Source organism: Arctopsyche grandis, chromosome 8 (genome assembly GCF_051622035.1).
Source record: "Arctopsyche grandis isolate Sample6627 chromosome 8, ASM5162203v2, whole genome shotgun sequence".
Classification (NCBI taxonomy): Eukaryota; Metazoa; Arthropoda; class Insecta; order Trichoptera; family Hydropsychidae; genus Arctopsyche; species Arctopsyche grandis.
In genome coordinates this window covers 10,084,493-10,099,688 of record NC_135362.1, presented here as the reverse complement: position 1 = coordinate 10,099,688, position 15,196 = coordinate 10,084,493, and the positions used below count along the sequence as shown (strand labels likewise).

The following is a 15,196-nucleotide window of genomic DNA, read 5'->3' as shown; positions in this document are numbered from 1 at the left end:
ATGAACGGAAATCAAATACGGCATTCAAATGCATATATGAGTAAACTGTTACTTCCGATAGTTCAATAAAATAATATGCATCGATTCACATAGTTATATTATATCTTAAAATCACACTAAAATAATTTTAGATTTAAATAAAATGTTTTAAATAGTACACGCTAATAAAATAAAAAATAGTTTTTAATTTAATTATTTAACATTTAGATATCATTTGAAATAAAAATATTGTTATTATAAAAAATAAAAATTGGATATTTATATAACAATTTTTTTCACATATATTTGTGTACATATATATACGTTATCAAAACATTTAAAAATAAATGAATACAAAATTGTACGAAATTTCAGTATATTGTATTTACATATATATGTAAATATAAATAATAGAATGAAAAATACCTGAATTTCCATATACAGTTTCTCCGTAGTGAATATTATTGTAATATCCTTGTTTATCCTGATCGTTGTAATTATTCGGCAGTACGTAGAAACTCATTTTGATAAATTATTACACTCGAAAAAGTTCTCTTCGCACCAGTATCACAGATTGAACGCACTGACTTGCCAAAGTTAACCAAACAACTGCCAAAGTTTCAAGGGATGAACAAACATAAGTTAAGTGAAGAAAAGGCGGAGTTAGGGCTGTGCCCCGCCTTGAGAGTTTTCATTGGTGCAGATTACACAAGCTCCACCTTAACCGGTAAACACAAGATAAGGAATTCCGTTGATGTTTGTTTCACAAACCGGAAAAAATGCTTTATTTATACACATCAAAATTTTAATATCACAATGCCTAACTGAATATAATTTTTAATCCGAAAGTGCATAAGGTTAACCAACTATTATACAATATACGACTGCAATACATATTTATGTATGTATTTACGTGCATATTTATAATACATACATTTTATGAATAAAATTTTATATGTAAAATATATAAAAGTACAATTCTATGAATAACATTTTCATTGAATGAACAGTTAAAATTGACTGCGTTGCGTAGTTTTGAAATGTGTTTATTGTGTACAACAAAATTACATATAAAAAAAAACACATTTAAAATTGTAATTAGTTCAAATCAAATTCGTATTATAATTTGACTTCTGATGCCTAATTTGATACCTACAAACATATATTATAAAAAATTCACCATTGAACTACAAAATCAAATTAGATATTTAAATTGATAAGAATATTGGTCTATTTTGCGTTAGTACCTAATCTAAGTTGATAAGTTGATATATGTACGTACATATGTAATACATTATACATTTTGTTTCAATTTTAATAAAATTTTGAGAGTTTCGTGTTTTTATTTAGGCAATTATTTATAAAAAAAAAGAGAGCAGTTATAAATTATTGATTAATTAATTATTAAATTATATATTTAATATTATATTAATTTTATCATTTGTATTATCTATATATTGTTTATATGGAAGATCTGAAATAAAAAATGTTGTTATTTTTATTATAATTAATACTACAAAAAAGACTGAAGTGAACACATTTTCAGTATGCTAATGATATTACTTTATATTATGAACATTCGTAAGAGTTATAAATAGGTTTTTGAGCTTTTTTTCCTATTATGCTGTATAAGATAATAATATAAATACTTCAAAAAAATGATTACTACATGGATCGGAAACTATTATAATAGACCCAACATATGTAATTTATAAACAATAAAAATCAAATTCAAATATGGTAACGATATGAGTCGTTTGAATAAATTTCAAAGAAAAAGATGAATTGTATTTAATTCATAAAATTTCCAAATTATCTGTTTGCGTAATTACATATTAATGTAGATACATATATCATAATAATATTTGGCTATCGGATTATTATTATTTTGTCGAAATCAGGAACGTTCGCATTACTATTTACATTTTGCTGCGAACTATCATGGCAAGTGTAGTTAATTAAAAAATTAAAAAAAAGTTAAAATCAAGATTCAGCGGTTAATATTTAAAATAAAATGTAAGCTCACTATTACTTTCTACATGTATGTATTTATTATTATTTTTAAATACACATACAAACATAGTACATATACAGTATACTCTCGATTATCCGGGTGCGGATTATCCGTGCTTGAAAATTTTAATTAATTTTTGTTCTTGTATGATAATGAGACGCACCGATTGATTGCGACCGGAAATGTTTTTCGTTCCGTTTTTAAATGTATTTTACTATTGCGTCAATTCTTTTAGTCGCTTTTGATCATCAAAGAAGTAACAAGTGCGTGTATTCAGAGCCGATTTTTTCGAACATACGTATGTTTGATTATCATCAATTATAATACTTTGTTTGTGAAATTTTCAAAAAATCTTGCTTATATCAGAATAAAAATGGATATACTTTTTTCTTTACATACACCTTATTGAGTTATAAAATATGAAAAAAATCAGCTTATTTCTGAAAAACTAATATATATAAAAAGAGAAAAAAGCGCCGCAGGCGAAAATTTTTTTCCAAAAGTCTTCACATGGTCAACAAAAATTGACCATCTAACTGAGTCACCAAAAAACTATCAATTAACTTAATTTCTACCGACTGTCTTTTCACTTTATCTATGTACATATGTACGTAATAACAATAGATAAAATTTTGTGATCATGCGAAAATTTGAACTCAGAATCGATCACTGATCACGTTTACTGTATTTGTATTCTTGTATTTGTATGTTATTTGTATTCTTTATGTACTAAATTTGATAAAGTTTTGGTCAGAAAGCAATTTTATTAAATAACTAAAACTTTTTTTGGACCGAATTCGTTACACATGAAGTTTAAATTCATCTCATTCGTTGTTTTGTGAGAGAATGGACGTCTGCAAATAAAATAAAAATTCGAGAAATAAAATCATTTGTGATTGAACCAATTGAGTAAAATATTAATTTAAAACCTTTCTTGTAAACAAAAAATATACGAACTTTCGGAAAAATAAACGTTACACATCTGTTTTTGAGACAAAATAAAGTAAAGGGGACTTTTCTAACGATTCGCTCCATAGGATGAACAATTTCTAAGAATTTTACCCAAGGCATACCACTGAAAAACCAAAATATACTTGCTTCGAAATAATAATTTTTTTTTCAAAGCACATAGCAGCGATTATTTTATTAGTTACCCAAAAGTAACATACATAAGAAATAAACGTAGCATTCATAGATCCATAGTATCTTATTAATCATTAAATTCATAATATTTTCTAAATTCACACTATTCCTTAATTTAGGGGGGCGAGTGCCCCCCTATGCCCCCCCCCCCAAATTACGTCCCTGAAAACAATGCATAATATTTTCAATTAATGTTAATCGAAAATCGGGATTTTGGGGCGGGGCTCCCTATCCTATATTTCTATATACATGGATGTATCTAGATTAGGAATAGATTTTATATTCGGAAACTGTTTAAAATTGTGTATTTAAATCATACTATATCGTCGAAGCATAATCAAAAGTTATTTTGAAAGTATGAAATAAATTTAAATCGCTGGTTGATGATGAATCTTCCTATCGAAATTGTTTTAAGCAATTCAGTTTATATTATTCACGGAAATTCGTTTATTCCCATTTTTATTTCAGTAGGTAGTTGTTACATAGGTATTGGTATATACATACATAATATTGAGGTTGGAAATGGGACCGACAAAAGGGCCCTCGCAATTTACATTTCTAGCCTAATAAAAAAAGTTAACCGATCCTTGGGCTGTTAAAGCAGGTATTAGTTGTTTGTGTATATCGTAAGAAATTTATTTTGTTGAAATACCCAAACTTTAGGTCCCAAAGTCCTATAAATTTTTACATACGTGAAATATAAAAAGTTATTTAATTTTACTGAGGGCCCATATTTTCCAACAGATAGCGGGGCCCACATGCCATCGGGCATGTTCGCTTGTATGGCCAGTCCGCCACTGAATATACATATGTAGTGTTTGTGTCCTTTTGATTTTTGTATGTTGTCAAGTTTATATGCTAAAAAAATCAATTCGCTATATTAAAAAAAAATTATACTTTCTCGAGAATTCTCGAGAATCTCAAAACAAAAAAAGAGAAAAGAGAAACAAAAAAATAATTCTCAAATCTCGATTCAAATATTCCGAGAAAAGGAGATTCTCGAATCTCAAAAATCAATAAAAGTCGAGAAATCACAACCTCTAGCAACACATCTGCTTAACAATATGCGTTTTTCTAAATAAAAAATGAGTATTAAAATTATAAAACAACAATTTGTGTTGTCGATATGATATTATACTCGAAACCAAGTCAAAATTTGATGATTCGGATTATCCGTGTTTTTCAATTATCCGTGCCCTCCCTCCCCAGCATTAGCCCGGATAATCGAGAGTGTACTGTATTTGATTAACTGCATATTTCATAAAACAAATATTCAATAAAAATGATAAAAATACAAAAATACAAAAATATACATTATAAATATTTAATACAAAACCTCTATATTATATACATATAAAACTTTATAGCGAATTATTATTAAATGTGGGTTTCATCAGGGTCGACGAGAGAGGGGTGGGAAACTGGGGTAAAATTTCAGGGCGCGGGCTACTCACGGGGCCCCGTGTCAGAAATCGTACCTGCTATATCATACTTTATTATTAAATTATTTTAAAAAATAACAACTAATATATACGTATTTCTCTAATAGTTCTGATAGATTTGCATATTAAAAATATATCTATAGGCCCCGACATAAATTTTTCCCAGGGTCTGGAATTCCACTCGGCGGCCCTGGGTTTTATTAACAAATGTTGACTGTCCCTTATCTACAACAACGGAAAAATCATATTTTTTTTAAGTGCTTTGCAAATGCAAAAACACATTTTTTTTTTAATTTTTACTTTATTTATGTACATACATATGTACATATGTATGTACATACATAATAACAAAACATAAAGTTTTGTGATCATGCGAAAATTCTAACTTGAGATTTTGACTGATTCAAACAAAGAATTGATCACTGATCATGTTTTCGTGATCTAGAAAAAAATGTGAGTGTGTGTGTATTTTGGGGATTTTTCGAACGACGTTAGTCCTATCGAACTGAAACTTAGTATCGGTTACTGAAATTCTTATCGATAAGACATAAATGTACCTCCCCCTTATACAGTTTCCTTTTTTTAAGTTTTTGAATTCTATTATCTACCAAACCGCTAACCGAATCAGACTGAAATTTTTTTGCATGTAATATAAATTATAAATTTTATACCTTAACATTTTTATCTCAACCGAAAGTAATACTTTTATTTTAGAAGATTGAAGTTTTGTATGCTTTTCTCGGAAACCTTTCGGCGTATTGAACTGAGATTTCATGTCTAGAAGTTTAAGCTTAATACCAAGTTATATATAAAAAATTGTGAACACCCGTCAACCGGAAGTGGCAGTTTAATCTTGTTCGATTTTTCTTCCACTATTTTTATCGACCCTTTAAATATGTGTGCTCCTCACGAGAAAATCCAATCATAATCCTTGTATCAATTTGATGATAATCATTAAATTTAATAAACCGGCAGTGGGATATTTTCCTTTTAGAAAAGTCAAAAATATTTTGACCACATCCTTGAACGTATCAAACTGAAAATTTATATTTGTATTCTGTTTGTACTAGCTTAGAGTTGATAAAATGTTGGTCAGAATTCGTAAACCGGAAGTAGCAATATTTTTAAAACAATATTTCATTATTTTATTTTGACCTTTTAAATTATTTTTATCTTCTTGATATATGTGTATAATATTTATAATAGTTTTAAGTAATAAAAAAAATTTGAACTAAATCCGACAGCCGGAAGTTTGTGTAAGATTCTTTACATTTGCGCTCAATTTGTATCGAAAATATTCTCATAGCCCGTATGTGTGAATGTGTATGTATATTTAATTATCGAATTTTGTTTTTTATACTTCTTATCTTTTTCAAAAACACAAATAAAGTCACAGGTTGGTTCTGAATAAAACATATAGAAATATAAATTGATAAATTAAATTCAGATATTAATAACGTTGATAATTATTTCATCAAAAGTTACGAATCTTACTTTGGAAAAAGTTAAAATGATATAAATTCTACCACGCGCTATTTCTTTTAGGATGAAATCCAATTTAAAATACAAGTTTTTGTGAAATAATCGTCGAACAGTGTAATTGCACATGGTCGCGAAGCGCGCTCTTACGGTCTAAGATCGCGGGAATCGTTTTGAAGTGACGGTTGTTGTGAAGCGTCATCTGCTGTTGCTGGAGTTGATTATCTGCTTTTAACGGAGGATTCCCAACTTCTATCTGGTGATTAGTGATTTGTAATCGATCCTAAAACATGCCTGAGAGTCCACGACGTCGCAGTTTCTTCAACCGTGCAGCTGCTCAGCGCCCCCAACAACAGGTCCACACATAGCCATTTCAATAACAACATTTCACACTATGATAAACACTGTCAAAGTAATTTTATGATGGTCGACATTGAAATGAAGCAATATCATTTTTTTATAGGATGAGAACGACGATGAAGCCGAGAGAGCTGAGCTTGTGGCGGCAGACCTATCCAAAGTATCACAGTTCAGCACACCCAACAGTCTTGCATCACGCCGTAGTGCCATTTCTATTGATCTTACGAAGGCTCCACAGATTGAACATTTTCAAGGATGTTTGAAACTTTATGCAGAAAATGTATGTTTACTTGATAAGTTCATAAGTTCATAGTGATTGTTCAATGATTACATTGTTTTAACTTCCAATTTCAGAAAATAAACAAAGACAATGCGTGGAATCTTCAACTCATTGATTTCATGTCGGCTATGTTACGTAAGCACGATGCACGTATGGAGAATTTGCAAATGGCATCGACAACGTTGGACGCTTCTACTAGAATATACTCGTACAGAGTGGATGCGATTCATTATGATGTGCTCAAAATGGCTGGAGGTCTGTCTAAAGCTGTACAGGTATAATTTTTACTCATATTTAGTTTTATTTTTCAATAATTAATGGTATATTATAATTTTTTTTTATTTACAAAATTTTTACAGAATAAAAGAGGAAAAAAGCCTGGCGAGGATGACAATAATGCTAATGAAAGTGTAAACGACGACGATCCAAATACACAAAAAAAGAAAGATAAACGCAAAAAGGCAGCGAAGAGTTCGTTATCGACGAATGTTGAAAGTCAATTGAACGTTGAAGTATAGTGTACTTTTTATAACCTGTTTCGTACGATTTGATTAATCTCGTAATGTAATTGTCAGTTTACATTTTAGATCGAAGTCAACGAATGTATAGACCCTTTTTTTGCACAATTGGCTGCTACCACAGGTGATATGACATCTTCTAATAGGGCATTCAATTCTACGTTGCCAGTTGATGATAAGACTTTAGGGATAACGTTAAGGCAAGTTGAACTATTTTGTAATTAAATTATAACAGGGCTGGCTGTGGAGTTTGAGTCAGAGTGAGAATCGTGGAGATGGAGTATTTTAACCGGAGCCCGAGTCGTAAAAAATCAACCAACTCCGACTCCTTTCTATTATTTTCTTTATAGTAACTGTGAACTTGTCTTCAATTTTATTGAACTAAATCCACTAATGCATTGAAATTTATTAATTTCATCATAAAAATCCTGATTTTAAATTACGTTATAAATAAAATCGTTTCATCCATACTTTTTTTTATTCTGATTTTTACTCTTATTTTTCGCATTGATTGATTTATGTATGAAATTCATACACATACACTATGAATGTACTTACACTTTATTTATATCTATTTAATTCTAATAATTTTAATAAATTGGGTAATATGTCAATTTCTAGTGATATTTTTAATTCATATATTTTTTATATTTTGAAAATTGCTACTATTTTTTTTACTACTAAAAATTGTATACTTTGGGAAGAAAAGTCGTTCATACTAAAATCGTTCAAGTAGGAGTCAGTAAGTTTTTTATCCTACTCTACAGCCCTGAATTATATACAGCTATACAATTGATTTTATTTATTGTGATTAAATTTTTTTCAGGTCTGACGTTATATTCTTGGATAAAATTGGCATTTTGAATGAACTGTTAGATATTGAAAACTTAGAAATGTTTGAAAGGAAAAGCAATTTGCTTGATATATTCACATCAAGTGATCAAATATGCGGACCGTTCCACGGGTTTTGTATCACCGATTGGGATCCCGAGAAAGAAGAACAGCAATTGTAATTTTACTAACAAATACATTTATAATTAAAATGGACAATAAGTGTTATAGTCTTTCATCTTTTCTTTTTAACAGAAAAAGTACTGACCAGTGGTTAGATAACAATTTAAATTTATCCCAACAAGCTATGGCTTTCGACATGAATGCAGAAGTTGAACCATTACCTGCAAATATGTCCAATGGTTTTGCGTATGGTAAAATAAAAACTACCACGAATTGTTTACGTGTAATACACATACAATATCTAAATGAAGTTTTTTTTTAGATGATGATTTTCAAAATGTCGTTGAAAGTGATGAAGAAGTATTAGGAGTCAATAATCAAGCAATCCGAAGAGGTAATATATACAATACATACATTGATAATATTTTAATAATTCTATTTATCATTGATTAAAATGAATTATTTCATAGATCGGGCAAGGACAGTTGCACATTTAGTAGACATGAGACCATCAGCACAATCCGATGGATTTTTGGAATATTCTTATTGTAGCGCAGTCGTCGGAGCGTGGGCAGGCCCATCACATTGGAAACTTAAAAACAACATAAACAAATGTATTTATTATTATATGTATTTCAAATACATGTATTCGATACTTCAAACTAATATTGCAATTTGTTTTAGTATCTAGAGCGGCGGAGAGAAGTCACACAATTACCACAGTCATGGTGAAGAGAGCTCCGTCGCGTAAAAAAAAGCAATTAGACTATTCGAATGAAGGCATGTCATTTAATAGATTAGCTCGAGAGTGTCCCGAATATTCTACGGTGGTCCCTGCCAAGATCATGATCACTCGTAAAACACTAGCACAAGGTGCGGCATGGAGTGAAAAAAATTTTAAGCGGCCCATTGATCGAGGGTTTAACTTGACTCATTTTAAAAAATTCAATCATTGGCAAAACGTACTATTATCTTTGGCTTCTGAAAAGGAAGAACAAAAAAAGAACGACTTACCTGATATTAATGATTATGATTATAACAATGTCAATGATACATCGTACTGTTCTAATGCAGCAGTTGATAATGTAAATACTTTTTATAGTGCAAATTTTAATTTAAGGTGTAATTTTATTTAATATTGTATATATTTCAGGATAATGGTGATATGTGGTTAGGTGAAGAATGCGACAAAGAAGGTGATATTCACAATCAAATCGGAGTAATTGACGATAATGGAATGGAAATGGTGGAACCTCCGCCTAAGGTGATTATAATTTTAGATTTATATTACATTTTTGATTTTATCCATGACTGAACAATGTATACTTTCCAGGTTGCAAAAATATTCATTCCGTATGCGATGCGTGCTAAGAAAGTCGACATGAAACAGTTGAAACAGGTAACATGGAAATTGTTGACGAATCAATACGACACTGAAACCGGTGCTGATAAACCCAACGTAGCCATAGACGGAAGTGTCCAAGAAATCAACTTTTCTAGTTTGTTGCAAATATTACCGACTAAACTTTCCAATAATATGAAGGAATCCTTGAGCGTGTCATTGTCATTATTGGCAGTCTTACATATAGCCAACGAAAAAGGATTGCAATTGGATACTAATTCAGACTACACTGATTTCTATATCAAGGGCGATTTATATGAATGATCTAATGTCGAGTGTTTTGGCTGATGAAATAAATATATTTGTACACTGAATACATAGAAGATATGAAATTTTATATATTTTTTTATGATTTATGTGGTTAATGTTTTTTTATTTAATTCAGTCTATCGATGCATTAGTTTTTCCATAATTGGCAGAGTTGATGACCTTTGGGAATTGAATGGTAGAAGGTCAAAACTGATGATTTTAGTTAACCTTTTGAATGCTGACCAACGCCGATCGGGGTTTTGCTGACAAGTCTATGGGCCTGTAAAACGCCGATAGGCATTGTAAATTTTACATTTATAAAGTAAACAAGAATACTACCTGCTAAGCTTTTAACCGTTTGCCCGCGGCTGTCTTCCATAGAATTTCTGAACTTTGCACGGGATATTGAGGCTTATATGCGCCTATTTCAACTGTTTTAAGGTTCAAAATTGATTTAATATATTACTGAGTTGAATGCCATCTATTCATTTTGCTTAAAATGAATATATACCAGTCAAAAATTAGTTTTTTGTGGAACCATACTGAAATCTCGTTTATGTGACGTCACGTCTTTATACAATCATGAAGAATGATTATTTGACAATTAATCCAAAACTACGAGATATATTATGTATTTTATTGTTTAAAATAATACTTTATGTGTTAATTAACATATCTGGTTACTTGAGTAAATATTAAAATCTGTATTTAAGGTCGAAAACTCGATTGCCAAATTCGCGAAAAAGGTGCTGCGTACAGGGCTAGTTCGCTTTATTTATTGCCGCGGGCAAATGGTTAAAGGTAGCATTGAAAAAAAAAATACATTGAACATGGGTCATGTGATTCGTGTCATTCATTTGTCAACGTTTATAAAGACTCGCTTACACCGGGATTCCTGAATTTATAACCATAGCAGAATTACCCGTTAGAAATCCCTAACTGCCGAGTATTTTAGATTGTGACTTGGAATTTAGATTATGAGCATTACATTTTAACAACAATGAAGAAGATGGAACAAGTTTTGGAAAAATTCATTAATTGATTTTTGCTTATTTTATATTGTTGCAAGATATATTAGAGTCTAAACACACCTTTACAAAACTAGAAATCCTCGGCGGTAGCTATCTAGGGTTTGTTTGGAGTAGCTACAATTGTTATACCTGCTTTCTATTGGATTTCTAAACAATTTTAGTTGGAAATGTTGGCGAAATTTTCAGTGTGGCGGGCTTTCAAACAGAAAAGACGTCAGCACTCAAAAGGTTAAAAAAATATGCAATTTTATTTATATTTATTCTTAACTCGCAAGTTATTAAGACTAAACATCTACAGTGATATCTGATATAATCTGCGCTGCAACATGTCCTGGTCTACCGGGATGTATGCTATTACGGGTTGCCTCTGAGCGACACTTATGGTATTAAATTTGAAATCATATTCAAATATTGATGACATAGTGGGTAGGATGGTTTTGCAAATTTTATGAGGAACCACTTCAAAAATGAAATCAGATAAATTGACAAACTCTGATAGGAAACAAGTCATATGTATCCAAGTGTTACCATCAGCACTGTAGAAATACTTCCAAATAAATTCTTTTCAATCGAGGTCAAACCAGGGCTTGAACCTGGGAAATTCTCGTTGGTTAGCATTGATGCAACCACCAAACTACACTGCTGGCTGTATGTACAAGGTTAAATAAATCACAAAATATTCAGCTACCTATACATATTGTGTAACTAATGGAAATATTACTGAAATCTACTTATATACATACATACATACTTATGTCCAGAATAATAAAAACTTGTTTTGATTTTAGCGAAAAAGTGCAAAAGCTGGTCAATTCCGAGTTCTCAGTAAATCGCAAATGTCATATTTTCTAATATAGAATTATGCAAAAAATTAGCTGTTATATTTTGGAAATGTTCAAAAATTGAGGTTTTAATGAAATCAAAGAATTAATGGTGCCGATTGACTGAAATAGCACGCATTTCTTTGAGAAACAACAGGTACAGATTTTGATAACTCATAGTGTGTTTTTACAGATTTAAACAGATTTTACAGATTGGTTTTAAATAAGATTATGTACAATTAGGTGGGAAAAGTCCAATAAAAATGTATTTGAGACAAAGGTAAGTATTTAAATGTAAAAAAAAGATGCTTCTTCCATTTTATTAATTACTTATTCAATAATACACATCAGTACAGGTTAACATGACACGACTACATTATAAATCTTGATACAAGACGACTGAAACTTGAGATTTTGGGTAGTCTTTTTGGCTACGAACTTTTTGAATAACGTTTCCAAAACTTTTTTACATCGTCGTGGCCTTGCTTTGTTACAACCATCGTTCTAGTTCTTTCACTGTCCCACACTAACACACCCAACTGTTGTGCGTGTTCTTTCAAAACCACAAAATCGGCCTAAAAATAAACGTTAATAATGTAAATAAATATAATTCAATCGGATTGATAAGTGTCCTTTTGTGTCTGTAGCTACCTGAGATAGGAACTGGTTATAAACAACACCTTCAGTGTAAATAAAACGATTTCTTTCATTTTGCCAAAGCTTAATTTGATCCACCACGGTTGGTGGTACAGGTGACGGTGTTTGAGCATAGTTTTCAGATGCCAGCATCTAGAATTTGTTGTGAAAATCATCATTGGTATTAAATTTATCCCATCAAAAAGCGATTTGAATAGTTGAAATTACCTGTGGGTGTGAATGCTGTTCTAAATAGTTTATTATTTGTTCAGCTGTAATTCCTCCGCGTAAAGCTTGTCGTACCGACTCTCTTGTAAGTACTCCCACAACTAAGTTAGGAAATCTGTTGATAAAACCAGGTAAAAAAGTGATGAAATCAGTTATATTATATATTGATATTGATAAATACAAAAAGCTTTACCTGTACAACAGTTCTGTAAAAAGACCTAATAGCGCTACTTGGAGATTACTATCTGTATAAGCGTACACTCGATAGTTTGTCTCAACTACGATATAGCCTGCTTGAGCAGTTGGTGCAGTCGCTACGGCATTTGGAGCCGTACTTCTTGTGCATGCAATATTCATTGCTAATCTTGTAGGATAAAAACGTCCAGCTTTCCGCTGAAAATACAATAGGTTAGTACAATGAAATATTTCAAAAGTTTAAGAAACACTACTGTAATTTGCACCAAATATACCTTTCGTTGATATACTAATCCAAATTCACGTAAATGTTGTAAAAATATCAACATATTATTGCTCATACCATCAGTACTGTAATCCTAAAAACACATTTTTGTTACTTATTGGAGTGTATGTACATATGTAGTTTTTGAATTGCTTTATTTGTATATAATTTACTTTTCCGAGGGTACTGAAACTCAGTTGAAAAAGGAATGCAAGACACTGAGCGGCATCTAGTCCTCTTTGACTGGCAGTTTGAAGATAATGTAATAAAAAAAGCCAGACTTGTTTTCCTGTGCCTAATAGAAGAAATTGAAAACCAGCACGAGTGATAACAGTCGAACCATCTTCGGTATCCCTAGAATTGCAACATCACAAGTGGTCAGTATGATAAAAAGTAATACAAATATATTGTTTAAATAATGTAAAAAAGTAACAACCTTGCCATTAAACCAGCCGAGAGTAAAATCCTTACAGCATCAGCGCTAATTCCTTCAGTTTGCTGACTTCCTACCATATAATGTAATACACATTCCCACCTTTCTATAGCGTAAGCATCTAAAAAAGTAACATCACGGTTGTGGGCGCTTTTCTCAGCGACACCTGACATGCTCCAGGGTCGACCTCTATAAAACAAACATGAAATTAATCAATAAAATTTGAAAGCGGCAAACATATTTATGAAATTCAATTGTAACTAACCCTCCAAGGAGAGCCACTTTGAGATTCTTCTTAAATGATTGTGAAAGGGTCCATCCTAGAAGACCACCTGGGATTGGTGCTTCTTGCCAAACTGAGAGTTCAGACAGCGATTTGCAAACTTCATTGTGCTCTCTATCATAAACGATTTAAATAATGACATGAAAATATTTCTATGTTGACTAAATATACTCGCATAACTAGTTGTAGTGAAATGTCTTATGTTTATAGAGTAAAATGCCATATATTTACTTTGAGTACGTTTGAGATCCCCAGGACGCTACGACAGCTTGAGGCACTGGTTGTTCCACAAACAATAGTCGGATAACATAGTGTCGTGCCATCTCAGGTAGATCACTGTAAGATTATAAACGTTGAATAATTCATAAATGTGCGAATGGTATTTCGAGGGCTGTATTATTAAATAGAACAGAAATGAAGAATCTAACCGATATACTGCAAGACATATAGTTGGATGTCCATACAGAGTATCCAATACTTGTGGAGTTCTAGATTTCAAGTAATCGTACAAATCTTTACATTGTAAATTAGTTGGTTGGTTAAAACTGGGCGTTTTTGAAGATTTTCCAACTTCACCCATTGTAAATAGACGATTTTAAACGGGTAAAACTAAAACAACGGGGAGCAAGCGGCTCCGCATGACAGTTGACTAACGTCAAACACCACACGAGCTATACGCACTACCACTACATAAAGTAAAATTTACCCTTTTAATTCGAATTTGGAAATAGTATCAATTTAATGAAATTTAAAACATTACATCCATTTTAAAATGAGGATAAATTTATTTTTGGGTTGCTGTGCTCCTACATCTCAGTACTCCAACTCCGCTTCGTGCTCCGAATAGTTTTTATAGGAATCATATTATTTATCATCTTTGTTTATTTAATTTATTAATTTTATTCATATACATATGATAAAAAAATATAAAATTTTATTTATAGACAATTTATTTATTATCAAATGTAATTTAATATATATCATGAAAATACATACATATGTAGATATAACTATACTACACGGTGTGCACATGGTTGTCCCAAACTACCATAGTAACAAGAGAAAATAATCAAGAATATAATTTGATCACGATGGAAAAATAAAAAAGAAAGCGCGCGCACACATTCATTTGTACAAAACAACAATAAGTGAAAAATATTAAATAATATAACCAAACTACATGATGTACCACATGTCAAATGATTCCAGGATTATAAACCAACAAATATTGAATTAATTATAAATTTAAAAAAAGCATTCGTTTAATTTTTAAATTCTGAAAGAAATTCTAATTTTCGTGCTCCGGCTCCGCTCCTGCTCCGTGCAAAAACTCGTCGCTCCACTGCTTCGCGCTCCTGCTCCATGCTCGTTTCCAGATCTTTGATTTAATATGCACCTATAGTCGAAATTTTTATGATTTTCCATAGTAAATAAAAATCTAATGTTAAATGTTCCATTTATTGAGCGCGATCTTTAGGAAACGT

General features: G+C 31.1%; 2 protein-coding genes across 2 annotated transcripts; one reads left to right on the top strand and one right to left on the bottom strand.

Annotated features, from left to right (window-relative positions):
- The first annotated feature begins 6,123 nt into the window (after window positions 1–6,123).
- barr (non-SMC condensin I complex subunit H) lies at window positions 6,124–9,908 on the top strand. The gene is made up of 12 exons (XM_077436797.1): window positions 6,124–6,413; window positions 6,521–6,697; window positions 6,772–6,972; window positions 7,057–7,209; window positions 7,285–7,415; window positions 8,042–8,224; window positions 8,302–8,420; window positions 8,492–8,563; window positions 8,640–8,783; window positions 8,854–9,254; window positions 9,323–9,433; window positions 9,503–9,908. The coding sequence occupies exons 1-12, from the start codon at window positions 6,348–6,350 to the stop codon at window positions 9,833–9,835; spliced, it is 2,091 nt and encodes a 696-aa protein (XP_077292923.1). The 5' UTR covers window positions 6,124–6,347; the 3' UTR covers window positions 9,836–9,908.
- A 2,038-nt stretch (window positions 9,909–11,946) lies between these two features.
- On the bottom strand, window positions 11,947–14,409 carry mrn (general transcription factor IIH subunit 4 marionette). Its single transcript, XM_077435525.1, has 10 exons — window positions 14,141–14,409; window positions 13,944–14,048; window positions 13,695–13,826; window positions 13,433–13,618; window positions 13,170–13,350; window positions 13,007–13,090; window positions 12,730–12,929; window positions 12,537–12,651; window positions 12,324–12,461; window positions 11,947–12,247 (listed from the first exon to the last, which is right to left on the bottom strand). Exons 1-10 carry the CDS (start codon window positions 14,290–14,292, stop codon window positions 12,104–12,106), a joined length of 1,437 nt encoding a protein of 478 aa, XP_077291651.1. The 5' UTR covers window positions 14,293–14,409; the 3' UTR covers window positions 11,947–12,103.
- Between the last annotated feature and the right edge of the window lie 787 nt (window positions 14,410–15,196).

What these genes read in the sequence shown, in the direction of transcription:
- barr (XM_077436797.1), top strand. Translation starts at nt 6,348, where the DNA reads ATGCCTGAGAGTCCACGACGTCGCAGTTTCTTCAACCGTGCAGCTGCT. An exon ending in TGAAACTTTATGCAGAAAAT is followed by an intron (nt 6,698 to 6,771) that starts GTATGTTTACTT and finishes TTCCAATTTCAG; the next exon opens with AAAATAAACAAAGACAATGC. An exon ending in AAAGTCAATTGAACGTTGAA is followed by an intron (nt 7,210 to 7,284) that starts GTATAGTGTACT and finishes TTTACATTTTAG; the next exon opens with ATCGAAGTCAACGAATGTAT.
- mrn (XM_077435525.1), bottom strand. Translation starts at nt 14,292, where the DNA reads ATGGGTGAAGTTGGAAAATCTTCAAAAACGCCCAGTTTTAACCAACCA. An exon ending in ATATGTCTTGCAGTATATCG is followed by an intron (nt 14,049 to 14,140) that starts GTTAGATTCTTC and finishes ATAATCTTACAG; the next exon opens with TGATCTACCTGAGATGGCAC. An exon ending in TTTACAGAACTGTTGTACAG is followed by an intron (nt 12,652 to 12,729) that starts GTAAAGCTTTTT and finishes TTTTATCAACAG; the next exon opens with ATTTCCTAACTTAGTTGTGG.